The sequence below is a fragment of the Marmota flaviventris genome, chromosome 5, assembly GCF_047511675.1.
Source record: "Marmota flaviventris isolate mMarFla1 chromosome 5, mMarFla1.hap1, whole genome shotgun sequence".
In the NCBI taxonomy this organism is placed as follows: domain Eukaryota; kingdom Metazoa; phylum Chordata; class Mammalia; order Rodentia; family Sciuridae; genus Marmota; species Marmota flaviventris.
The window spans coordinates 125,435,946-125,463,206 of NC_092502.1; the positions used below are offsets into that span (position 1 = coordinate 125,435,946).

The 27,261-nt window shown below is 33.9% G+C and overlaps 1 protein-coding gene across 1 annotated transcript in view; it reads right to left on the reverse strand.

The window, feature by feature from the left end:
- Positions 1 to 27,261, reverse strand: part of Itga1 (integrin subunit alpha 1) — a 165,586-nt gene that overhangs the window by 12,370 nt on the left and 125,955 nt on the right. The window contains exons 15-27 of the mRNA XM_071612608.1: positions 26,786 to 26,916; positions 24,840 to 25,006; positions 21,613 to 21,749; positions 19,578 to 19,688; positions 17,670 to 17,879; positions 15,812 to 15,892; positions 12,432 to 12,508; positions 9,492 to 9,581; positions 8,035 to 8,137; positions 4,463 to 4,576; positions 1,976 to 2,080; positions 1,727 to 1,831; positions 681 to 773 (exon numbers count right to left, since the gene is read on the reverse strand). Coding sequence (XP_071468709.1) covers positions 681 to 773; positions 1,727 to 1,831; positions 1,976 to 2,080; positions 4,463 to 4,576; positions 8,035 to 8,137; positions 9,492 to 9,581; positions 12,432 to 12,508; positions 15,812 to 15,892; positions 17,670 to 17,879; positions 19,578 to 19,688; positions 21,613 to 21,749; positions 24,840 to 25,006; positions 26,786 to 26,916 — 1,524 coding nt within the window. The remainder of the gene's footprint in view (positions 1 to 680; positions 774 to 1,726; positions 1,832 to 1,975; positions 2,081 to 4,462; positions 4,577 to 8,034; positions 8,138 to 9,491; positions 9,582 to 12,431; positions 12,509 to 15,811; positions 15,893 to 17,669; positions 17,880 to 19,577; positions 19,689 to 21,612; positions 21,750 to 24,839; positions 25,007 to 26,785; positions 26,917 to 27,261) is intronic.

Below are 27,261 nucleotides of genomic sequence, written 5' to 3' on the forward strand. Positions count from 1 at the left end.
TGATGTTACAAGAATAGCAGAATGGCTCGGCTTGTGTGGTGCTGTTTATCCATATAGGGTATTTAAACCGTCCCAGGACAAGGGAAGGAAGTATGCAGAGGTGCCTTTGTTCATAACAGCACAATTGTTCTTATTTCACAAAATGAGAAGAGAAAAAAAATTCAAACTTCTGTTTTTACCAAGGACTCAACCTGAATTTTCATTAGAATTTGCCGTCTCATTTTTGCTTCCAATTTCCAAATGCCTTAATGAAGAAAACTTTAACAATTTCATATGTATTCCTGGACAGTATAAATGTACTTTCTATAAAACAGAAGTTACTTTTTCAGGTGTGCTCTTCAGCTGTCTGCTACATTTTGTAATGCCAGGTTTTAAAGAGGAAAGTCACAAATATATCATTTGTTATCAAGATGAAAGTGAAAACATCCATTTACTGTGCTAGTTAGAAGCAATAAAGTCAAAGGAGGCATCTTAGTTGTAAATATCTTGATTTCCCCAGTCTCTTAGGAGGAAGAACAGGACTGAAATCCCAATTGACATCAAGGTAGTATGAAGCAAACAGTAAGTCACTTAGTGACAACAGTAGCAGTCACTTTACGGGTCTACAAGAAATTATAAGTCATGATGTCACAAAATATGGTGTGAAATACACTGTGTTCAAAACTTAGAGCTATACTTACCTCTCTTTTTTGGTTGCTACTACTTAAAATTAGTGATGTATTTTCACTCTGAAGTTCTCCTCTTACTGTAAGATTTAAGCTGGAGAAATGTGTCTGTAAAGCAGATTAGATTTGTTTTTAACACATTATGCTAATTAAAATGATAGCTAGTCATGCTTGAGCAGTCCAATTATTAAAGTTGTGATTTTCCCAAGAGATTAAAAACACTGATTTTGCTAACTTCCAAATGGAGTTGGTAGTATCCACTGATGACTGGGTACTTACCCTTCCTCCTTTGCCTCCCCAAATTCTCATTTAGATCCTTGTTTTTGAGTGGAAAAAAAATTCTAAATAATTTTCATTCTGAGTTTTCCTTAGAGATATGAACCTCAAATTCTGCATACTTTTAATGTAGCCAGTCATGAAATAGCTAAACTCAGATAGTAAGATTTATATGTAAGATTATACATGAAATTGCCAGTATTCAACAGTTCTTGACTTATAAAATTAGCAACTTAATATGATCAAACCTGAAAACATTTTTGAAGAATAAACTACATACTTCTCGAGAGAAATAATACAAACTACAATAAACTATGTTTTAAAGTAGCTTGTTATCAGTTGGATTTGGCTTTTTCAGGGGTTAAAATACCCTTCAAAATTTATTTTCATGGAATGAAACTGATAAAATGCAATGAGTCCTTATGTATGGAAGCTCTATCCTTCGTTAGTGGTGTCAAGGATTGTCACTCATTGGGTTCTTAGTAAGATCAATGCAAGCTTCAGTAATGGAAAGGTATTCATCTTCTATGAGGCAAAGAAAAGAGTCATGTAATTGAAGAAAGTCTGTGTCTGGAAGGGGAACATCTGAAGATTACTTAGTTATTAGCAAACAGGAAGATGAAACTCACACAGTGGCTAAGTAGAGCTGGGCTTAGATGGCAGCCTTGGAGACTTCTAATCTCACATTCTTTTTACAGTAGTACTGTGCTTTGAACAAACACACATGTCAAACAAATATTTGTTGATGTGAATCAATGATTGCAAAGATCAATGTGAGTACTTACTTTTATAAAAGTTGGTTTCCACAGGATCAGTGAAACATTAACTTGGCTAATGTCAGAAGGCACGAGATTACATGTGATTGTAGCAAGTTTACATGTACTGCAGTCCTGTTGTAATGTTCAGAGGTTCAAGTTAGTGTTTTTACCAACTGACCAAAGACACTATATTAAAAAGATTTCAGATGGATATTTCTAGTTGATATTGAATTTATTCACTCGGAAAATCTAAGGTCAAAATAGCACTTAATTTACCAGAAGTGTGCCTCGTTTGAGATCTTCAGATTTTGATATAATCATTTTCTTTCCAGAGTTGATACCAAGAGGATCCTCAAGGCTGTGGGGTCTGCAGTTTGCATTCTAAGAAATAAAAATATTTCTTTTAAAAGAAAATGACAAATGTGAAGGAGGAAAACAAGTTGGCACTGTAATGTGAAGAATCTGTGAATAACAGCCATAGCCATGTATTAAAGATCCACCTTTCCAAGTGTACAGGATTGAAGAGGCTGTTCAGCACCAGCCATATATTCCCACGCCCAGATAATGATTACTGTTACCATGGCACTTTTGAATTGTAATGGATTCAAGTAAGGTTGCTAGGGAAAAGAAAGGATGCGAGTAGCATTTGCTATTTTATAAATAACACACTCAATGGTTGATTGTTTTCTTCAAAGATTAGCTTGTAAAGTCCCATAATACAGAAAGAAAAAATTTAAAACTCTACTGTGAAAAAGTGTTAGCATTTCTTCTTCATTGTGATGGCTCATATGATGACTTAAGAAGCAGAACTGGAAAGGGAAGAACTTTCATTTTATTTATGTTTTGAATACCTACTCACTAAAGGAAAGACATTTAATTTATGTGGGAGACAGATATAAATGCCAGCCCTCCAGATATTAAAATGCTGCTACTTTAAGATAGTGATGTTTGCATCATCTTTCTGGACTTAATTTAATAAGTCTAATAAACCTTTTGCTTCCGCAGAACTCTCTGCTTTTTTGATAAAAGGTAATAAGGATAAAAACCCATAAGTAGTACAAAAACTACACAATTTTGCTTTCTCTCTCTAAATTGTCACAACCCTGTGTTTTTGGATTAAAGGGGAATTCCAGAGGCTTATTCTTTCCTTGCCCTTAGGAAAACATTTAAATGATTACAGTGCTACTTCTTGCTTATGGGAATAGCTTAATTTTATAAGATGTGTGAAAATAAGTCAAACCCTGAAATCATGTATTCATTAATTTAATACTTTGATTTTCTATGTTTTAGACACTATGCCATAGTAACTCCTATGTAGTCTCATCCAAGGATATACATACAAAAAGGAGTACAAGGAATGGAACCACCATTTGACCCAGCTATTCCACTTCTCAGTTTATACCCAAAGGATTTAGAATCAGTATACTACAGTGATGCAGCCACATCAATGTTTATAGAAGCTTAACTCACAATAGCTAAACTATAGAACCAACCTAGATGCCCTTCAACAGATGAATGGGTAAAGAAAATGTGGCATATATACACAATGGAATATTACTCAGCCTTAAAGAAGTATGAGATTATGGCATTTGCAGGTGCATAAATGGAGCTGGAGAATATAATGGTAATAAAATAAACCAATCCCCAAAATCCAAAGGCCAAATGTTTTCTCTGATATGCAGACACTAACTCACAATAAGGGGCACAGGAGGGGGTGGGGGAAACTAGGGAAAAATAGAGTTACTTTGGATTAGGTAGAGGGACATGAAGGAAGGGGAGGGGTATGGGGTTAAGAAGGATAGTAGAATGAATCAGACATTATTACCCTATGTGCATATATGACTACATGACCGGTGTGATTCTAAATCATTTATAACCAGAAGAATGAGAAATTATACTCTATTTATGTATAAAGTGTCAAAATGCATTCCACTGTCATGTATAACTAATTAGAACAAATAAAAAATAAAACAAAGAAGAGTACAATATTACAATTGTTTGGGATAAGTGAGTTAACAATATTGCACTATTTTATGTGCAGCTCTGCTTATTTAGGAAGCATTAACAAGTCTCTTTGCAAGAGTTATTTGACACCATAAACAAACTTAAAGGATAACACACATTTCAGGCATAAATAATTATTTAAATATACTCTAGCACAGTGAACAATGATCCTAAGAAGATATGCCCAAGTCCTAGTACTCCAAACCTGTGAATTTGACTTTATTTGGAATTAGAATCTGCAGATGTAATTAAATTAAGCATCTTTAGATGAGAACATCCTAGATTTCAGGTGGGCCCTAAATCCAATGATAGTATGCAGAAACAGAGACAGAAGAGAATGGGCCCATGTGAAGACAGAAACAGAGACTGGAGTTAGGTTTCCAGAAGCCAAGGAATACCAGGATTTGCCAGCAGCCACTGGAGGCTAGGAGAGATGGCATAGAACAAATTCTCCCTCAGAGCCTACATAGGTCAACAATGTCAATACCTTGACTTTGAACTTCTGGCTTTCAAAATGGTGGAAGAATACATTTCTGTAAATTTTAATCACTAATTTTTGGTAATATGTTACAGCAGCCTTAGAAAATTAATACATCTATGGAGTAACCAGTGAAAGTTACTATTATTTTTAATTTTCTGAATGCCTCTTCAGATTGCTTTGGTAAAACTCCTTATCACAAGTGGCCTGCAGAACAAAAGGCTTAATACAAGTTGGAGAGGTAACAGTCATGAAGTAATTCTAAGGCACATATGACTTACATCAGAAGAAGACCAACCAGTCGGGTACAGCACAGGGTAACCATCTGACGTCAAATTGGGAAATGAAATTGACAGCGTAAGTCCTGGCAATGGAAAATGTCCTCTCTTTTTAATCTATGGGGGGGAAATAGAGAGGTGATCATTTCTTTTTCTTTCAACTGCATCCTCTCCATTTTCTGTAGGACTATGGTTTTAAATTGATGGATTAAGATGTGCAATAATTTGAATCCCCAAATGAATGCAGTTTTTGTCACTATACGGAGAAATAACTTACTAAGCAAGAAAATGAGGATGTTTTATGGTCCTATGGATTAGCTACAATCATGTTATTTCTTTATTCTTCACTCTTAAAATAATACTGGGATTAATAAAAAATCAAAATTGAAAAATCATCTCTTGTCACACCTGTTGTACTTTCTATTATAACAACTTTTTTTTTCCTTTTGTAGCTGTGAAGGAAAGAGACCATTTGCCTGATATAATTTACAGTATGTTTGGTTTTCTTCATCCAGTTGGTCATAATCACCCAAAGCCATAAGTCATCCTTTACCCTGGCTCAATGGGCTCTGCCTCCACTGCCCACAAACCAGATCCCCATATGCTTCCCTTCACAGTTCAGTCCCCAGATAGAACTATCGTGTCACTGGCTGTTCATAATCTGGACTGATGAGAGTCCGATTGACTTTCATCTTAATCTGTTTTTAACCACTACTGCAGAATTCACACCATACCATCAGTAATGAGGGCAGCTTATTGGGAAGGATGGGCAGGATGATGTTCAGCAGAAAGCTGGACCCTATCCAGAATCTCTGTCCATATAGAAGGTACAATTGGGTTGTGACCACCCCGTGCAGTGGCCCTTCTTCCTTCCACACAAACATGATCTCTGCATCCTAAGTCCTCTCTGTGATCTCTCTGTGAAACTAAGAGGAGGAGCCACTTGGTTTCCATGGATAGATGTCAGAAAATCCACAGACCTACCCCACTAAGTCTCCTAGACCAAGAGCTACTCAGATCTGGAGCAACTCCCTGTTGGGCTGACGATTAAACATATCCTTTAATCCTAGATTCTGGAGATTCCCAATCAGCTGTGCCTGGCCTCTTGAAAAGGAACATGCTCCCCAACTCTATTGTATGAAAATATGCCTGCTCTTGCCTCACATGGCAATTTCATCTGTTTCCTGATATTTGGTCTGAAATCATGAATTCTGTTATTATTACTTGTTTTTTTTTTTCTTACTAAAAGTGTTCCTTGTGAAAACATTGAAAAAATACTGAAAATGAGTAGAAAATAAAAGTTTCTTACAGTTAAAATACCTTGGAAATATTTTAGTGTATAAGTTATCTGCTTTTATTATTTGCATGTAATTATATTTTGTAAAATTTTCATCACATAAAAACAAAATTTTCTATACTATGTAAAATTTATTATAATTGGCATTTTGAGAATATGATTGTTAATAGCTAAATAACAACCACAATACCAATACTTGTTGCTAACTACATAACACTCTACTGTGCTAATGATCTTATTTACATTATTGCTTTAACCTTTTTAATAACCCTAGGAGGTAGATTCCCTTGTCTTTATTTTATCTATGAGGTAACAAGGTTAAAATGAGAATACAATAATTTACAAGGTCACAGAGCTGGTAAATAGCAGAATTTGGGTTTTGTACTCAAAATATGTACTCTCTAACATATATATAATAAGCTGTCTCTCAAATGAACATATCAAATTCTCTTCACTAAATACATGGTAATTTAAGTAATCTCATAATTTTAAGCTTTTAGATTGTGTCCTGGTTTAATTTTTAAACTATTATAAATAAATTATTAAGAACGACACTGAAATCCTTGTACACCAATTAGTTCTTAGGGAAAATTCCTAGCAATAAATTTACTGGGTCTCATCTAAAAATGTTCTCTCATTTTCATTCCATTACTTCAGTTCTAGAATTTATCCCCAAAAAATAATCAGAGAGACACACAGTGATTTATGCTTAGGGATATTCTTAACAATGTTATTTCTATCAATACGATTTATGATAATTAGGGAGTGCCTATTTCAAATCTGGACCCTAATAAGTTACAATATATAAAGATCTACAATGTTCAGTTTTTCTAAAAAAAAAATGTTGTTGTGTTAGCTATTTCTCTTATCCAGGAAAAGTAAATAAGGCTACATAAAATTTTTAAAAAAATGTACTAGAATCAAGTAGAGGGATTGGCCTTCATGCCAATTCCCAGGGTATAGCTTGTCACAACAATTTCAGAAAAGAGTGCAAATAAAAACAACAAAATTAATCTTGAAAGTATACCTTGTTTCTATTTTGTAAGAGAACTTCCTTTTTTATTATTGGCAATTACCAAAAATATTGGGACTATCTTCATTTCTAACTAGGTTGCATCATTTAATTGAGCATTATTTTTTCCACAATATTAACTTAAGTCCATATCTGTAAGTAGGTGTTATGTAAAAAAAAAACCCATGATTGTTTGCTACAGTGGTTAAGAAAGGTTTGTTATGAAGAATTCTATAGGAGAAATAGGTGTTGTAGTGGAAATCATCACTTAATGGGGTGGTAGTACTGTTATGTTTGGATGTGAGGTGTCTCCCAAAAGCTCACGTGTGAGACAATGCAAGAGGGTTCAAAGGGGAAAGGACTGGGTTGTGAGAACCTTGCCTTAACCTAATTAGTGAATTAATTACCTTTTGGGATTAATTAAGTGGTAATTTAAGGCAGGTGGAGTGTGGCTAGAGGAGGTAGGACATTGGGGGCATGGCTTTGGGGTATATATTTATATCTGGCATGTGGAGTCAGTCAGTCTCTCTCTCTGTCTCTCTCTCTCTCCCTCTATCCTTTCTTATCACCATGTGAGCTGCTTCCCTCTGCCACACTCTTCCTTCATGATGTCCTGCCTCACCTTGAACCCTAAGGAATGAAACCAGCCTCATATGGACTGAGACCTCTGAAACTGGGAGCCCCTAAATAAACTTTTCCTCTTCTACAGTTCTTCCAGTCAGGTCTTTCAGTCATAGCAGTGAAAAAGTTAACTAAAACAAGTGCCAACATCATTAATTTACAGTGTAATGCATATAAAGGGTAGTGGTGTGCAGAATGAGATATTTATTGAGTAGAGAAAAATGTTACAAAGATAATTTTAAAATAATCAATTTCTGTAATAGTCATAATTATTAAAAATATGTTTTTCTCAGTCATACTAAAACTAAACGAACTCTACAACTTGTATTTAAGAATTAAGACTGGACTATTAATAGGTAGTATCTATTAGGTTCCATGGTTTACTTTTTTCTAAGAAGTCATTCTAAATTACTGTGCCTTATTGTGAGAAAATTAGAACATAGGTTTTTAAAATTGATTTGAAGTATAAGTATCAATTTAAATAAAAGATGTTTTAAAATAATGAAATTATAAAGAAAAATATTCTTGGATCTAGAGATTAAATGTTGGAACTGTGTTTATTTTAATATGTGTGTTTGTTAACATCTTAAATCATAAATTTACAAATAACATTTTTAGGATTTTTACTCAGAGATAATTTCTTACCATATAGAATATGTTAATTTCATTTCCAATATCCTCAGTAGAATTAATAACTTCAGGGACAGTCTCATTGGCCGCAATTGAAATGTGGTATTCACTTGCAGAGCTTTAAAGAATTAAATTAGAAAAATAAAATACAACAAATTAAACATTTATTTAGCTTTATTCTCTTCTTTCTTTATAACATGTCATCACAAAAATTCTTAAAAAGAGTTTAATCAAAGAGTACTACTTCTACTCAAAAATTCAAAGTCAAATTTTTAGGAAGGTGAGAATAATTATAAAATTTAGTTAAATAATCATTAATGCTTATTTGCTAAACTATCTATAACTTTTTAAATAAAATTTCATTGTTGAGTGAAAAGTTTCCATGAATTCACTACTATTTATATTTAGTGAAAACAACAAGCTAAAGTTTGGAATTTTTAGAAGTGTGAAATTTTAAGCAGGATTGACAAAATGTTTACCGTTTTACATTTTAAAATCCTATATTTAATACTAAACTTTAAAGTTCACTCTCCTCCAACATATTATCATGGTCTTTGGATCAACTTGGTGGAACTTAAGAATATATCTTAAAAAGCACTTTAATGAAGAGAAAACAAAAATATTTATAAGTGTTGATCAAAATTTCATTTTAAATAAGTGGAAAAATCTTATGAAAATCTGTGTACCAAAAGAAATAGATACAACACAATAAAAAATCAGCCAACAGAATTTAAATGCCAAGAAATATAAGCAAAATCTATGAGTATATTCTATAATCGTTATGTTTGTGGTATTTTATTAGTTAAGACAAAATTCCATAGAAAATGAATTAACAAAATTTTTAGACTAAACTGAACTTGACATTGATTCTTATGCATTTTGTATGCATTGCACATATTTAATCAGCAAAAGCTTGGAGTTCTGCTTAAGCAAGGGAATTTATAGGGGAAAGTTTGCCAATATGATTGATATTTGGATAGATAAGAAGTTCATTTAAGAAAAACAATGAATTATGAATAGGGAAGGAATAAATGTCTCATCAATGAGATATGCTTTAATCTTGTATGTTTGGAATTGGCAGGCTTATAGAATTCCACGGGATGAGAAGTATGGCCAAGAATTATGTTGCTGACTCCTCAGAAAACACTGTATTTTGTGAAGGTCTTCTAGATCTTTGGCTTGCATTTAAGAGTTAAGACTGGATTGTTAATATGATCCAGTATTACTGCACCTCATATTTTGGGGTATTTAGCATATAGGTTCTGAAATGTTAGGGTGCATGGCAATTACCTGGAAGATTTATTTAACATGAATGTTGGGCACATCCTCAGAGTTTCTGACTGGGGTGGGGCTTGAGAATGTGACTCTCTAGTAAGTCCCCAGGTGATGGTATGTTCTTGGCTGGAGACCACACCTCTAGAAACACTGGGTCAATAGAAAAGCATTGATATATAAATGTGATTTCCACCTACCTGTAAAATTGTAGTCCTACTTCATATTTTACTGGGATAGAAATATTTGCTTCATTATCAAAAAGAGTTTCAGGAGGTTCTTCACTGTCACTAGAAAATGCAGAGTATATTCAGACAGGTCATTAAACTGTTGATTATTGAGAGACATTTCTAAGAATTTGAAAGACAAGCTTATATTGGCAAATAAAAGCATAAAAGAATAGAGTTATTGATTTTTTAATCAGGGGGAGGAGGGAGATCAGAGAGGGGTACTATTAAAAGTTTCCAAGTTGATGCTGATGTGAAGCTACAGGTGAAAAACCACACTGATTTAATCCCTTATTTCTAAAAAATTCTGTGATAATAATAATGAGGAACCCCAAGTGTAATTGTTAAAAATGCACAGATTGGTGGGCTTCTCTTCTACAAATGTGAATTTAATAGGGCTAAGTTGGAGCCCAAGAATTTGTGTTTTTGCCACAAATATCCCTGATTTATTTATCATAGATGAGAACTTTGCAAAGGACCACAACTAGGGTCACACAGCTGAGTAAATCTAAAATCTTATTTTCTCCTTTATACTCTTTCCATACTAGGTACATATTATTTGTAAAACACTTGTTTAGTACCTTGATTTTGGTAATAATTTAAACTATGTATGTAAACACACACACACACATATAGGTACACACATAAATGCATGTGTATATCTCATTAGTCTTATATTAGTGCTTGTTAAAAAGCATGTATAAGTGATAATACTTATATGGCCAGAGAATGAAATTGGTCTTAGAAGTTGGTACGTTTGCTGAAATTATTTAATCTCTCTGTGCTTTAGTTTCTTCATCTATAAAATGAAGATTTGAGCATTAAATGATTAATAGATGGTGATTAAATGAGTAAGAAGTTTAAAGAGCCTAGGACTGTGCCCAGGACAGAGGAAATATCCCATAAGTATTATATTTCATTGTTATTATCACACACACACCTGTCCATCAACTGACCAAGAACCTAGCACACTGTTTTCCAGTATGTGCAACAGCATCTTTTAAGGCCTCTGCTTATTCCCAAGTGTATGTAGTGGCTTTGTGTGAGCAACAGGGGAGCAAAAGCCATGCGCTACCTTAAATTATAGGTACTAGCATCACTGAGCTTTTACTGTGAATGGCTCCCTTCTCTCTAATATATCCCACAGTGTAGCTAAATTCATCTTCCTAAGAAGTAGCTCTGAACACGTGACTTAACTCTTTGAAACTTTCTGAATCGTTAAGACCTATTCAGTTAAGAAAAACATGCCTCTTACTCATAATAAGTCTCTAGAATAATATGCTAGGATGCACAGTTTAATTCCCATTACTACATGATGTATTACACATTCTGCATATCTCAGCTAAAATTGATTACCAGTATTCCTCAAATTGATCAACTGGTTTGCCCTTGAGTTTTCACTCAAACTGTATATTTTGCCTATAAATGTTCTACCTAATTCTATTCACCAACATCTCTGAAAAAATGCTTTAAGGTCTTCCTGATTTTAAATTTTCTTGATAATTTTTTTTTTTAGTTTGTCATTGCTAAATAGATATAATTTCACCCTTTGTTTTTTCTGTAACGCATGAAGACATGGTTTATATTTCTATAATGGATTTCCCTTACTCTAGCATGTATTATAAAAATTTTTATACTAATCTTAACCTGTATTGTAATATTCACCCCATAAGGAGGTTTGTGCCTGTAGTAATTTTTGTAATTCTTGCACTGATTAACCCAATATCTTTTCTATAATAGATGTCAAAGAAATATTTGTTGAATTGAAGTGAAATGAACATAGAGAAATAATATATCCATTAATTCATTTGTGTCATCTACTCAGGGCTATGGTTTGGATAAGAAGTGTCCTCAAAATGCTCCTGTTAATGCAGGACTATTTAGAAGTGAAATAATTGGATCGTGAAGGATGTAACCTAATAAATCCATTCTAGTTTGAAACGACTGGATGGGTGGTAACCATACGCAGGTGAGGCATGGCTGGAGGAGGTGGGTCACTAAGGGTGTGCCCTAGAAGGGTTGTTCTTCTTGTGGCCCTTTCCTCCCTGCTCCCACTTTCTTTCTCTTTCTCTCTGGGCTTCTTGACCCCATAATGAGCTGAGCAGCTTTCCTCCACTGGGCCCTTTCCCCACATGAAGTATTATCTCAATTTGAGCCCAGAGCAATGGAGTCAGCCATCTCTAGACTGAGACCTTGGAAACCATAAGTCCCAAGTAAGCTTTACTTCCTCTCAATTGTCCTTGTCAGGTATTTTGGTCACAGTGGTACCAGTTATTCCCCATCTACTTAATTATTAGTTACCAGGAATAAAGCAACAGAAGATAGAACTTGTTCTCAATGAAGGCGGTAAAATGGATAATTACACTTAGAAGAAAGTTAATCCATTCTTTTAATTTCCTTATTAGTCCCCCCTTTTTTTAGCCTATTTGTTCTATGATAACTTTCAGAAGCTTTGACTGATTTGGATAAAATTTATAAAGCACAAAGGGTGTCAGAAAACTTTAATGATTCAGTTGATCTTGAAAGCCAGTAAATGTTTCAAAATTAGATCCTGTAAAATTTTAAATGAATTTTAAAAAAATTTGGCAGATGTAAGTGTTGTTGAATTGAAGTGAAATGAACATACGGAAATAATGTACAGTACAATATACATTATATATATTGCATAATATACAGTACAATAGTGTAACCAATAATTTAATCCATTTAATTAAATTATTTCTATTAAATTTTTTTATTTTTGTAAATTATTGATAGTATTTTTGTGAAATAAAATGGTCACGGTTTTCTACTTCTAGTGATCTTATATAGGTTATAAGGAGCTGTTAGCGAGTCTCTAAAGCCAAATATTCTAATTTCATGAAAGAAATTATAGACACACATATAAACACGTTCATACACACATATACCAACCTTGTTGTACTTAGATGAATGGTCATATTTTCCGTGAGGTAAGATGTATTAAATTGAAATAATATTTTGAAGGTTACCTATGAAATAAAAATAAGTATCCTCAGTGACAGATAATATTTATTTTGACTCAAATATTCAGTTTGCTTAAATGTATTACCCAAATTTAAATTATAAAATTTATATCTTATAAAATAAAACTTTATCCCATCTCAAAAATATATAGAATAAGATATGACACACATGTGTTTTAAAATGTAAATATGTAATATGCTTTGCATATTGCTGTGTTCTGAATATTTGAATTCTCTTAAACTAATGTGTTGAAACCTAATGACCAATGTTATTGTATTAGGAGATGGGGAGGCAGTTAGGTCCTGAGAACTCGCAGGAATGGGACTGGTGATCGTACAAAAAAATCATCCAGAAAGCTGCATTTCTCTATCTGAGGATGCAATGAGAGGATTCCTTCTCTGACTGAGAATTGAACCCTCAATAGACAGAATTTACCAGTGTCTTGATCTTGGATTTCTCAGCCTTCACAACTGTGAGAAAAATATTTCTCATTTATATGGTACACAATTTATGGTATTTTGTAATAGCAGTCTAAATGGACTAAGACATGAAAAACTATTGACTTTATGCACTTTATTGAAATATATTAGTAAAAATATATTAGTATAAAATATTTATACTAACCATAAATCATCACCACAAAGACACATTCTATTTATTATATACCATAGTTTACCAGATCACAGTGACAAAAAAAAATAATGCAATTGTGAAATGGTCATAATTAAAACTTTTTTAGTATGGAAACTTTAAGTACCAGCAGCCATCTACACACAGTCATTATCAAATAGGGAAAAAAATACTTGGATTCACTAGTTTGATATTGTAAATTTTTTTGGACTACTAAGGAATAATAAGAAACAAATGATAAGAAAAGCTTGGCTATTTAGAAGAAAGCAAATTATAAGGAAAATGAAAAGTTTTGTTTGTAATAGATTGTATAGTTAAAAAATACATAAGAAGAATTGGAAAATGATTTTGCTATACAAACATTCTGATACAGGTAATTGACTTCTAAAAAAGTTTGCCTGAATGTATGGACTACATAGTGTATGACTCTTAATAAACACCAACAGGAAGACCAAAACCAAAATTATTTCTTCAAAGAAGTATGTCACTTTCTGTATAATAGTTCAAGAGAACTCATAAGTAATGCTTATAAAATTATATTTATCAAATTCAAAGTTAATCTTGTTTTATGCTAAAGTATTTTAGAATTTAGTCCAGCAAAGTAGAAAGTCCAAAATACACAATTAATAGAAAATACCCCAAATTTTATCTTTGTGATTCAGGGAGAAGTTTTGATTTTTAAAGCCCTGGTAATCAATTTAGGTACCATTCACAGAAAGAAAGGCGAATCTCAAAGATCAGATTTACTTGGTTATACCATATCATGTATGAAGTTCTCTTTTATATTTTCTCCTTCTACATATTTGATTTACATTGAAAATGGAGGAACAAAAAGTTCCTGTAAGAAGAAAAATGTCTGAAGTCTTATCCTTTCTTTAAAATAGAAAAATTCCAGTAGACCCTTGGCTGGGTAGGCTTGAACTACAATACACAAAGGGTCAGATTATCTAGGTGGCTCAGCTAGAGCCCTCTCTTTCCTTAATCTCCATGAATAGATTTGGCATGTGAATCTTCTTTGCATTCTTGATGAGTCTTTGCACCTTAGAGAAGATTCTAGAAAAGCAGTGAAGTGAAAGAAACTGCTTATTGCACACCACCTGATCTTAAAATGCTTAAATGGAAAATCTAGATCTTATAATCAAAGTGCATTCTAAGCATAAAGCCAAAGTCAAGATGGATTTTAGATTTTCTTCCCATCTCTCTATGGATAGCATAAGAGATACTTTGATTCACATTTGCGCCCTAAGCAGCAAGGAATTGCTGAATACAGGGAAAAAATGGTTAAGAAATTCAGTGGAGGAAATGAATAGTCTTTACTCAAATGTTTTGGGGTCACTAGATATTTTTAAATAAAGAACGCATTGGACTCATTCCTTACATCCTGCACAAAAGTTTCTCAAAATGGATCGTATACCTAAATATAAGAGCTAAAATTATAAAACTCTTGGAAGAAAACATGAAAAACATTCCTGACCTTGAATCAGGCAAAGTCTTCTAAGACATGACACAAAAGCATGAGGGACATAAAATTAAATAGAGGGACACAAAATTAAATAGATAAATTGGACTGCATCAAAATTTAACAAAAGTTTTTTTCTTCAAAGAAAGTGAAAAGACAACTGACAGAATTCACAAATCATATATGTGATATGGGACATGAATGTAGGCTATCTGATGAACTCTTACAACTTAATAATCCAAAAGACAACTCAATTCAAAAATGGATGAAAGAGCCGGGCATGGTAGCACATGCCTGTAATCCCAGAAGCTCAGGAAGCTGAGACAGGAGGATTGTAAATTCAAAGCCAGCCTCAGCAAAAGCGAGGTGCTAAGTAACTCGGTGAGACGCGGTCTCTCAATGAAATACAAAACAGGGTGGGGATATGGTTCAGTGGTTAAATGCCCCTGAATTCAATCCCCAGTACCCTTCCCTTTACCTCCCCCCCGCAAAAAAAAGGATAAAAAAATTTTAACACACAATTCTTCAAATACTATATACATGTGGCCAATGTGCAATAAAATGATGCTCAAAACCTATTAAGGAAATACAAAACAAAATCATAATGAAATATCATTTCACACCCATCAAGATGACTATAAAAATACATTAATAATGTGGAGAAATTGGAACCCTCAACCATTGCTGGTGGGAATGTAAAATGGTGTATCCATTCATCTACTGTAAATTTGTCTTGGTGCTTAAATTTCACTTATGCAATACTTACTTTTGAGTTTTTTCTTAATCTGCTTGGACTATTATAACAAAATCCTTGGCTTGAAAAATTTATAAACAACATAAATGCATTGCTCACAGTTTTGGAGACTGGCAATTCCAGAGCAAACCACTAGAAGATTAGGAATGAGGGTCTGTTCTCTGTAGACTGTGGCTGCTATGTAACCCCAGATGGTGCAAGCAACAAACTTCTTTTAAAGCCGCTAATCCCCAAAGCCTCACTTCTTAATGCTATCACACTGGGGATTAAATTTCAACCTAAGAGTTTTAGGAAGATACAAACATTCAGACCATACCAGATTTGAAGCTGAAAAGGATTGAATTTAACCTTTTTCATCCATATCATCCTAAACTCCCATTAGAAGGATATATATATATATATTTGGCTTTGAGCATATCATTTTTCATATCCAGTTGCTACATGTGTTTTTTATAAAATGCTCACCATTTCTCCTCTTCTTAGGAAAGGATATCCAACTTTACATGTGATATTATGATTGGATTCACAACTATCTTTTTGGATGCCCTAGAAAGAGAAATTAAAGAGAAACAGAGTAGAGAAGCAGGTGAAATATTTGAGCTTAAACTTCTTATTTTAGAATTTCCCCAGCTGTGTCTTGGTGACATCCTTGCCAAGATTTGTCTCTATTTAGCTGGGGGAGCCAGCACTCTGGGACGACCTGTTCCATAGTCCATGAAAATCTGAAAATTCATTTGAAGGTGCCTGAAAGACAACACACATCTCACTATCTTTTCCAAATCCTCATTTGGAAAATGAGACCACTGATAACATTTACTTACAGGTGATTGTAGTACTGGACAAAATAATACTGGACTGCACAGAATAGCCCACAGTGAATGTTAGTACTTAAGAGTTTAGTGCAAGTAGAGAAGAGCAAGGGATCTGAGCTGGGACCACCAGGATTGAACTCCTGCCTCCACCACTGTTTGCTCTAACCATGTCAAGATTGCTCACCTATCTTGGTCTGATCATCTAACAAGTGGAGTTGATAATGCTCTACTCTATCAAACCTAAAACGTCATTGAATGTGAGATACAACATTATTTTATAAACCAGTGGGAAGGAAAAAGCCATTCTTGCAGTTAAATAGCACACAGTTAATTGTAAAATGCAATTGCAAGAAATGTTAACATGTGAAAAACGGTTTATCCTTGAATCTCCACAGTAACTAGGTACAATGATGTCTACTTATCAAAGAATGATAATCAGATCAATGAAATCCTTGGAACAGAACTCAGCATGTAATTCAAGAAGGGGTAGCCATCATGATGATTATTGATACTGTTCATAAAAGCAGAAGAGGTGCATGTTTGGTTTTATTGCCAAACTCAGTAAATTAGCTGAAGAGCATACAATTATTTTTAATATAGTTACCCTTTTCAGAGGGAATTTGAATGGTTATACTTTCCAATATTGCTTTGCACCTATATTTTGAATTTATATGACTATATTTATAAATAACATTCTGAATATAAGATATGCTATAGTAACATAGTAATGTATGATGTATATATTATATACAATATATAATATATAATACATACATTTAATATATATGATATATAGAGTATATATACATATACATACATAATACATATATGCTTAGATATATATTATTATGCATAATATGTATATATACTTCATATTATCTTTAAGTGATATCCTATCAAATGGAGAGATATACAAGTGAAAATCTTGAATTCATATCAACTAGACAATAGCATTTTAATACTATCTGTAATAAGTGTATTGCCTTTTAACATGAATCATATATATTATTAATTCATATAAGCAAATACAGAATTTCAATTCAAGAGAATTCATTTGGAGATCAGAATTAAAAGCAAAGTTCAAACTTGGAAGTATTAGCTACTCTGTGATATAAAGATGTAGGTACATAGATACAGATATCTATATCTACATATATTAGCACAGGGATCCCTCTCTGCAACTCTGTTAAAATATTTTGGCTTTGATATGTTCTTCCTTTACTCAGTCTCAATTTCAGTGGTTTAAGTTCTTTGTGAAACATAGATACTTTTTGATACTTCAACTATTCCTTTCTCCGGCTGAATAAGAAGAAAGATACATCTCCAAAGAAATAAAGCAAAAGATTTTTTTAAAAGCTTGGTACTTTTACCACTAGTCTATGTTTACTTTATACAAAAAACCTTTTTTATTCTTCTAAATTATAATATGTTAAGAGCAATTATCTCAGTAGTATGAAAAGTACATTCAAGAAATGCTTGCTAAGAGAGAAAACAAATAACTACAAGTTTACCTCAATTCCAGAAAAAATTAGATTTGGAGAATATTGCACAATTGTTCTGGTGTTGTAGGCACTGTCCCTTTTATTTCTCACTGTCAGGCTAACATTGAACTTGTCATTTTGAGACTTGACAATAAGCAGGCCCTTTTCTTTGGTGGATACATCCAGAACGAGGTCTGAGATACATTTTTCCTTATTTCCACAATCTTTGGCAAAAGGAATCTGAAACAGTAACAAGAAAGTATTTTTGAAAGTTTAGTTATGCATTATTGAAAATTATGTATCTTTTTATGTAACAGAAATTACATGTATCAGAAAAAGTTAAGCAAGTCATAATGAGGATAGATTGTACTGCAGAAATTTTAAGAAATTTTATACTTATTCTTGAAATCTATAGGGAAAGAATAAACTTTTACACATACATATTTTTCCTAGTCCTTTTAAGAATGCACAGTATTTACGGCTATTTTCCACTAGCTTTAGTCTGTCAGAGAAGGTAAGAATTCTAAGATATTAAAGCCACTCAACACCAATTATAAGATTTTCTATTGAAAAGAATCAAATACTTAGGAATATAAAAAAGCTGGGTCTAGAGGGTGGGAGAATGGTCACACCATGTGTCTGGGAGTTATGCTTGATTCTTCTTCACTAAGTCTCCCCACACCCAAACAACACAGCCAATCTCCAAACACTGTCCAATCCACCCCCCCTTCTAAATACTGCCTAAATCTTTTCTCATCCCTCCTCTTCCTCTCTGAACTAAAGTAATAGCCTCCACCTATTCTCCCCCACCCACTCATTTCTCTTTGATCATTTTCCATATTGTGGCTGAAGGAATCCTCAGGAATTGCACATATAGCCCCAACATTGAGCTGAATTAAAACTTCCAACAATATTGCATGGCTCATATAAAAGTTTAAAAAGTATGCTGTGGCACCAAGTCCTGAAGGATCTTGCCCCTGCTTTGGCCTTCAGCCTCAACTCACATCACCTCTCCCCTTGTTCTTTAGTTCAAGCCACAAAAATGAGTACAATTTAGCTCTTTTTTCTTTTTTTTTTTAATATCTCAGGACCTTTATATACACGATCCCCTCTGCTTCCCTGACTAAGTGGGATGGAAAATCACCCACACCTTCAGGTCTCCACCTAACTGTGTAGGGGGCTTTCCTGGACTCCCCAGACTACACAGAAGTTCCTGTAGTGCTCTGAAGTTCTCCACAATCTAATTACTACCTAAAACCTTCATGTTGACAGATTCCTAGGTTTTACTGCAAGCCCTGTGCCTAGTATATATAAGACAAGAAATCTATTTGGAAGGTAGGAAGAGAATAGAAAATAGGTGTATGAGGAAAACTAATTCCTCATCTTGAATATTTCATCTACTGGTGCTGCATGGCACTCTCCTCCATCTCTGTTCCCTATTTACTGTCAGGTGTGGGGCATTGAATTCTGAATTTGGAAGCAGGACCTGGGGAGCACAGCTCAGCCCCTTCTTGTCTATTTGCCTTTGGGGCAGCAGTGTGGACAAGGGAAGCATACATTCTGAATTACTCCATTTGCAAGTTTTACAGGTGGGCCCCAGTGAAGAAGGCCAGAGATGGGTCCACAACACTGTCACTACTTGGTTATCTATGATCTGAGTCCAAGGTTTACTATGAGGGTAACCTCTCTACCTAAACTGTGCCCTGCAACTCAGTGCTCTCTAGGGTAAAGGGGGGCATTTCTTTTGATTGGTCCTGAATCATTTATTAGTTTCCTTAAACTCCAGCAATAGGAAGTTAAAGGGTTAGGAAAGGTGTCTAATTACATAAATGTAACATAATATATATAATAATATGACATAAATAGATATATGTGTTTCAAGCTTTTTGCTAATACAGTCACAAGTAGGTACTCTGAATTTAAAAAAATCTGACTTACGTATTCATGTACTGAATTTGGTAAAGAATCATCAAGGATTGGGCCATTTTCTGGATCAGTAAGATTAAAATCCAAAGTTACTCTCACAGAATCCTGAAAGTCATGCTTGTCCTAGAGTTTGAAACATAAAATATGTCATTGGTATCATACTGACCAGACATTCTAATCTTGTAGCTTTTTCTGCCCTGTGGCTTACTAGAACATTTTTTTTTTTTTACAACTAATTTGACAATGTGCCTAATAAGACTTTTGCTTTGATGGATGGAGATGGCCTTTCTTCTTTGACAAGGGAAACAGCTGGAAAGCAGAGGTTTCAGAATATAACCAGTTGACTCACCTATGGCTCCTCAAAGGGGTCTGCTGAAGTAATGGGATACAGCATACCTTGTTCCAGGTCAGGATATACCACCCTGATCTGCATGCATAACAATGTCATTTCTCTTGATACCCTGAACTAAAAAATCAGTATGTAATACTTCTAGGAAAGTCTATCAATTTCAGAAGGGCAAACTGCCTTTAAATGGACTTATATTTTATTTTTATTTTATATATATATATATATATATATATATAAAATTTTATAATGAAAATTGATATAGAAATGATGTGAATATTATTAATAATTCCAAAATTATCACTAATAATAGTTTTCACTTATAGTGTCCAAAATTACGAGTTTACACATTATTTTCAATACTTCTTTAAGGTGAATAACTATTAGGGTTTTTATTTTATATTGGCTTAGTTGAGCCTCTATGGCCAAATAACTTTATTAAAGTAACACAGAATGTGGGGAAGTTGGGATAGAAATTCCACCTGGCTAACTCCAGAACAAGTGTTAAAATGTCCATTAAAATCCACAAGAATTTTGGAAATTTTGAAGCTAGTTTGTTTCTTTTAAGGTACTTGGGTACCTGGACATGGTATAGATACTGAACTTGGGAACAAACAGACTGCAATTGCTTTCAGGAGACTGGTGGCAATTCCATATCTGTCTTATGCACATGGAATTTGACACAAAGTTTTAACTCCTAAATGTTCAGTTCTGATGAGCAACATCAGAGGGATTACTCCAACTTTATTTTTTTCAGATCATAATATTGATCTTTATATTGATAGAGTAAGTTTATTCTGATGTCTATCATAGGTCATACTGGCACAAAAACCATTGAGAAAGAATAAATGTGGCATACCAGGATGCACATTTTCTGTCACTCTCCTCACCTAACTATATTTTTCCAAAATATTTTATATAAATACATGAAGAATATGAAAGCCAGTCACAGGTTGGAAAATCAGCCTGTATCCTTTGAAACTACAAGGTCATGATCAAGCATCTAAGTCTTAATCTCTGTTACTCAAATCAGTGTTTCCTCACTACCTTCATTCTGCTTTAGAAAAAAATTATTATCATGTACACTTTAGGAAAATGTTTAAGAAACTCCCACCCTCAATTGAGAACACTCTCCACATATGCAATACCACAAGAAAATACATTTAAAATGGTACAAATTGGCTTATCAGCCATCTCTAGAGATTAATAATTTGCTTTCCAAACCTCTCTCATCCACTGAAACAGAAAGAAACTGAAGTAGCACAAACCCTCAGAAGATTAAAAAAAATAATAATACCAATGGACCCCGAAAGCATATGTCCCAATTAATAGTCTGTCCTCAGGGCAGTTAATCACTGATCACTGATGAGGTCCAGAGAAGTCAAATGGTGTTTTCAAGTTGAAAAAAGTGAATGAATGCAAGAATGGAAAGAATAAGGGAATGAGGAGTCCTCATTCATGATTCCTAGATTCTGTAATATATGGATGTCTGATGCACACAGGGAAGATTAAAGAGTTTCTCATTTGGAAATGACCTGCAATTTTTATTTATTTTTTCTGATGAGGGAACAAGCAAAATGAAATTTACTTTATGTTGTCCACTTTGAAATAAAATAGTCAGAACTTGAATGACTTGAAATACAACATTTATATTATATTCTATGTTTGGAATAAGGCAGCTATAATATATGATTTACTTGCCAACATGTAGAAGGAATGCCTAGTACATTCTGATCCTTGAACTGTGATATTTCGTTGAATCTTTCTCTCCTGAGTTCCAGAGAAAAAACTTCGTGATATCTGTCTTAGTGAATCTAGGGTGACACGATACTGCATATCTATAAAAATAAAAGAATAGACAAAAATGTTTATTTAAGAATGATTTTCACAATTCAACTCATTGAATAAATATTATAGAAATATCTTTTGAGCAATTATTCAAACAAAAGAGTTTTATTTCTTGGCATATTCACATTAGTGTAGTACAATGATATTAGCAGTCAAGAAGACCACCCTGAGGAGTGCTATAGAACTGCTTTCTGATTTCATCATGATTTTATCATGTATTGAATTATGCTTACTTATGATGTACATATATATGAAGTACATACATATGACATACATGTATGTGATGTACACATTCACATGCATACACCCACCCATCTAATTTACTGACCATTCTGTATTTACTTGATTTTCACTCAAAATATGAATTTAGAAATGTTGGAATACTGTTTGGAATACTGATCATGTCATATTTCACTAGAGATAAAAAGACATTAATGGCATTTTTACATTTTTCATAAAATATGTCATTTTAGATTATGTTCAAAGCACTATTAAATTCAATAAAATAAGTATATATAAGTGAAATCTTGTATTTCATTTGAGGACTACAATCCTTATTTGATTCCTTAACTGTTTTACAAACATCAAATAAGATGAAATAATGTTGCATATAAAAACCTGAATTGTATTTTTGTATTACTATACCTTATTTATTTTCTATTCAGGGGACTATTTCAGAGTACATGTGTACATATATACAGCAAATTAAGAAAAAAATGATTTTAAGGATGAATGTTTTTTCTCATTAATTTGTCATTCAGATTGCAGAGTAAATTACTCTTCTGTAATCAATGGACTTACAGCTTTGGCTCCAACATATTTCAACCTAATTTCAAAACTTCCTTAGAAAGTATAGAACGCAGAAGGAGAAAGATGCTCAGACTGACATGAGCCACCTGAGAAGCCCACACATCGTAAGTCTGACTCTAAAAAACTAGTGTGACCTAGTAGAAAGGAACAAGTAGTTTGAGTTCTTTATATACTCAGGAGATTAGTGCTCTATCTGATGAGCATGTAGTAAAGATGTTCTCCCACTCTGTAGGCTCTCTCTTCACATTATTGGTTGTTTCCTTTGGTGAGAAGAAGCTTTTTAATTTAAATCTATCCCATTTATTAATTTTTGATTTTATTTCTTGTGCTTTAGAAGTCTGGTTAAGGAAGTCAGGATCTAATCCAACATGATAAAGATTTGGGCCTATTTCTTCTGTTAGGTGCAGGGTCTCTGGTCTAATTCCTAGATTCTTGATCCACTTTGAGATGAGCTTTGTGCATGCTGAGAGATAGTGGTTTAATTTCACTTTGCCGCATATGGATTTCCAGTTTGCCCAGCATCATTTGTTGAATATGTTATCTTTTCGCCAATGTATGTTTTCAATGCCTTTGTTTAGTATAAGATAACTGCATTTATGTGGGTTTGTCTCTGTGTCCTCTATTCTGTACCATTGGTCTACAAGTCTATTTTGGTACCAACACTATGCTGTTTCATTACTGTAACTCTGTAGTATAGTTTGAGGTCTGGTATTGTGATGCCTCCTGCTTCACTCTTCTTGCTAAGGATTGCTTTGGCTACTCTGGGTCTCTTATTTTTTCCAAATGAATTACTTGATTGCTTTTTCTATTTCTACAAGGAATGTTGGGATTTTAATTGGAATTGCATTAAATATGTAAAATGCTTTTGGTAGTATGGCTATTTTGACAATATTAATTCTTCCTATCCAGGAACATGGGTGATCTTTCCATCTTCTAAGATCTTCTTCAATGTCTTTCTTTTTTTAAAAAAAATATTTATTTTAGTTGTAGGTGAACACAATATCTTTATTTCATTTTTATGTGGTGCTGAGGATTGAATTCAGGGCCTGATATGTGCTAAGTGAGAACCCTACCACTGAGCCACAACCCCAGCCTTTCTTTCTTTAGCATTCCATAGTTTTCATTGTATAGTTCTCAAAAAGCTTAACACCCCCAAAATAAATAACTCAATAAATAAATGGGCTAAAGAACTGAATAGATACTTCTCAGAATAAGATATACAATTGATCAACAAATATATGAAGAAGTATTCAACTTCTCTAGTAATTAGAGAAATACAAATCAAAACTACCCTAAGTTTTCATCTCACTCCTGTCAGAGTGGCAATTATCAAGAATACAAGCAATAATAAGTGTTGGTGAAGATGTGGAGAAAAAGATACACTCATACATTGCTGGTGGCACTGCAAATTGGTGCAACCACTATGGAAAGCAGTATTGAGACTCCTTAAAAACCTTGGAACAGAACCACTATTTGACCCAGCTATCCCACTCCCAGTCTATACCCAAAAGACTTGACATCAGAATACTATAGTGACAAAGCCACATCAATGTTCACAGCAGCTCAGTTGAGAATAGCTAAATTATGGAACCAAACTAGAGACCCTTCAACAAATGATTGGATAAAGAAACTGTGGTACATATACACAATGGAATATTGCTCAGCATTAAAAAAAGAATAAAAATTATAGTATTTGCAGGCAAATGGATGGAGCTGGAGAATATCATGCTAAGTGAAGTAAGCCAATCCCAAAAAAAACAAAGGCCAAATGTTCTCTCTGATAAGTGGATGCTGATACATAATGGGAGGGGGTTGGGGAACTCTGATTGGGGCAAAGGGGAGAGAGAAAAGGGGAAGGAGCATGGGGGCAGACACACTGGCGGAATGAGATGAACATCATTACCCTAGGAACATGTATACACACATGGTGCGACTCTACATCCTGTACAACCAGAGAAATAAAAAGTTGTGCTGCAATTGTGTACAATGAATCAAAATGCATTCTGCTATCATGTAGAACTAATTAGAACAAATTTAAAAAAAAGAAAAAAAAAGGAGTTAAGTACTTAGGTCACCTGCAATATCAGTCTTCCCCAGGAGGGGGCAGAAGAAGGGAGAGGATTCTTTGAAAATTGAAAAAACAAAAAACAAAAAAACAAAACAGACTTTTTTTGAAGTCCATTTCAAATTGCTGCCTCTGAGTTGATATGCCTGTACCAAATTCTACTGGATTTCACTGTGCCCCAAAGTACTTGCTTAAATAAGCTTACCAGCTTTGTAAATTGAGTCTTCTTTGGACTTCAATTTCGCATCAAAACATATTGTAGCATTTATGCACACTGTTTCCTTTCCCTCCATATGGCAGTTTTTCTTTTGAATATTCACTTTATTTGGTTCAAAATTCATGGTCACTTTAACTACAGCAACATCTCGGGACCTACAAATACAAATGGAAACCACTCACACCTTTATGCATTTCATGAATGCCATCAAGTTGGCAGTGCAATGTGACAGCATCAGAAGAGTCTCCTTTGTATATCCTGAGGACTCCTTTCCTCTAATGAGTCATCAATGGAGAAGAGAATGTATCTTATGTTCTGTGGAGATCCAGGCTCTTTTAGAAATATCCTGTGCATTTGGTTGAAAGTCTTAGGATCTAGTTTTGCTTGTAATGGGAAAAAAGTAAAATGAAGTTCCCCAGGAAGAGTTCAGAACCAAAACAATATTTGGGGGATCTCTAAGTTTGTTTCCCCAATTTGAAATGGTCCAGAGGTCCCTAGAAAACTTGTGGGCCCCAGTTAACCTTCATCTAGACTAAGTGATTTGTCTATTCTTGTGGGTTCAGCTGTGCCTATGTCTGGGAAGAAGAAGCAGAGTAACACTTGAGGCATTGTGTTAACCATGTGTGTTATTTCATTTAAATCTTAAATTGACTTTGATTTTAAGAAGAAAAACCATATAGTACTCCATTCCTTCTCCATGTTTTGCTTTTCCCAGTCTCAACTATCTGTGGTCAAACATGGTTTTCACTTTCTTTTTTTTTTTTTTTGATAGTTTTTAAACAATTTATTCACTGGAAACATTAAAAACATAGAAATGCATAAGAAAATAGAATTCACATAATTCTGCCTCAGCAGTAATAGCCATGAACATTTAGTACCCTTAATGTTTTATTTATTAGCAAAAGAATAGAGACTTATGCAAATACATACATATATGCATATATAAACATACAGGTCCTTCTTACACAAGCATATATATGTCTATAGATATATACATATATGTATATAAATACACATTTTTGTTTTTTGGTACTGGAGATTGAACTCAGGGGGCACTTAAGCACTGAGCCACATCCCTAGCCCTATTTTTGTATTTGATTTAGGGACAGGGTCTAACTGAGCTGTTTAGTGCCTTGCCATTGCTGAGGCTGGCTTTGAACTTGTGATCCTCCCATCTCAGCCTTCCAAGATGCTGGGATTACAGGTATGTGCCACTGTTCCTGACTGTGCATGCACATTTTAAAACTTATATAAAATATCAGCCAGTTTACCCTTTCATCAGCAATGAATGGACATGTCTGGTTTCCTGTTTAGTAGTATGGATTCTCCAGACATGATGCCACCTTGACCACTTTCCACCCTATATATTCTTTCTGCTTTCACTAGATCTTTACAGTAGCTATGGCTCAGTCTAGTCCATGTGACAGGACTCTCGCTATTTGAATGTTTTTGACTACCCATCATCTGCCATTTGTACTCAGATTCAACCCCTACTTCAGCATTGCAAAACTTGCTCTTTATGTCCCAGTATCCATTTACTTTATCTGCTGTCAGTACAGCTGGGGCTATGACAAGGACTGTGTGTATTTCTGTGAATCAGGTAAATGAATTAAGATATGATTATCCTAATATCTGTATAAAACTCAAAGTTATTTATACACATCTTCCCCAAAACAGAATATCTATTTTATTGTCAAGTATATAATAGATCTCCAAATTAAGAGTTCATTCTATTTGTTCCTTTAATATAGCTTCTCTGTTTTTTAAGATTCAATGACTCCTCCAACTTATTCCACTGAATAATTTGTATTTGCATGACAGAGCATAAAAGGAAGTAGAAGAAATTTGTTATGGCATGAGCTCCAGTCACAGTCTGAGCTCCGGACTTATTTGTGAAATACTGTTGGATTAATCAGATGTTATAAAATACATACCAAAAGAGGGCAGCCCCTCCAAGGCCCCCAATAGTCACATCAGTCAGACCATCACCATTTAAATCCATTTCTCCATGGATAGACTGGCCAAAAAATTTCAGTGTCTTGCCATCCCCACCTGATGGAATACGCTGTGAAAATCCCAATGGAGAATTTTATGTTAGAGTTTGTGCAAAAGAGCTTCAAATAATCTGAGAATTTATATTGGTTAACAAATATTGAAATCAAACTTTTTTTGCGAAACAGGAGGCCCCTCATGTAGTGACAAAAGGAAATATTCAGAAGTTCCCAAAGGATATTGTTCTTTTTATAGTACAGACAGAATCATTTCAGAATGATTGGCACCACAGAGAAGGGAAAAGATTATGTAGTATCATCTTGTATTCTCAAGGGAAACATGATTAACTGATTCTCCTTTCTAGTTACTTTTTAATCCCATTGTACAGAGATAATTAAAGGCAATGAAAATCTTGGAA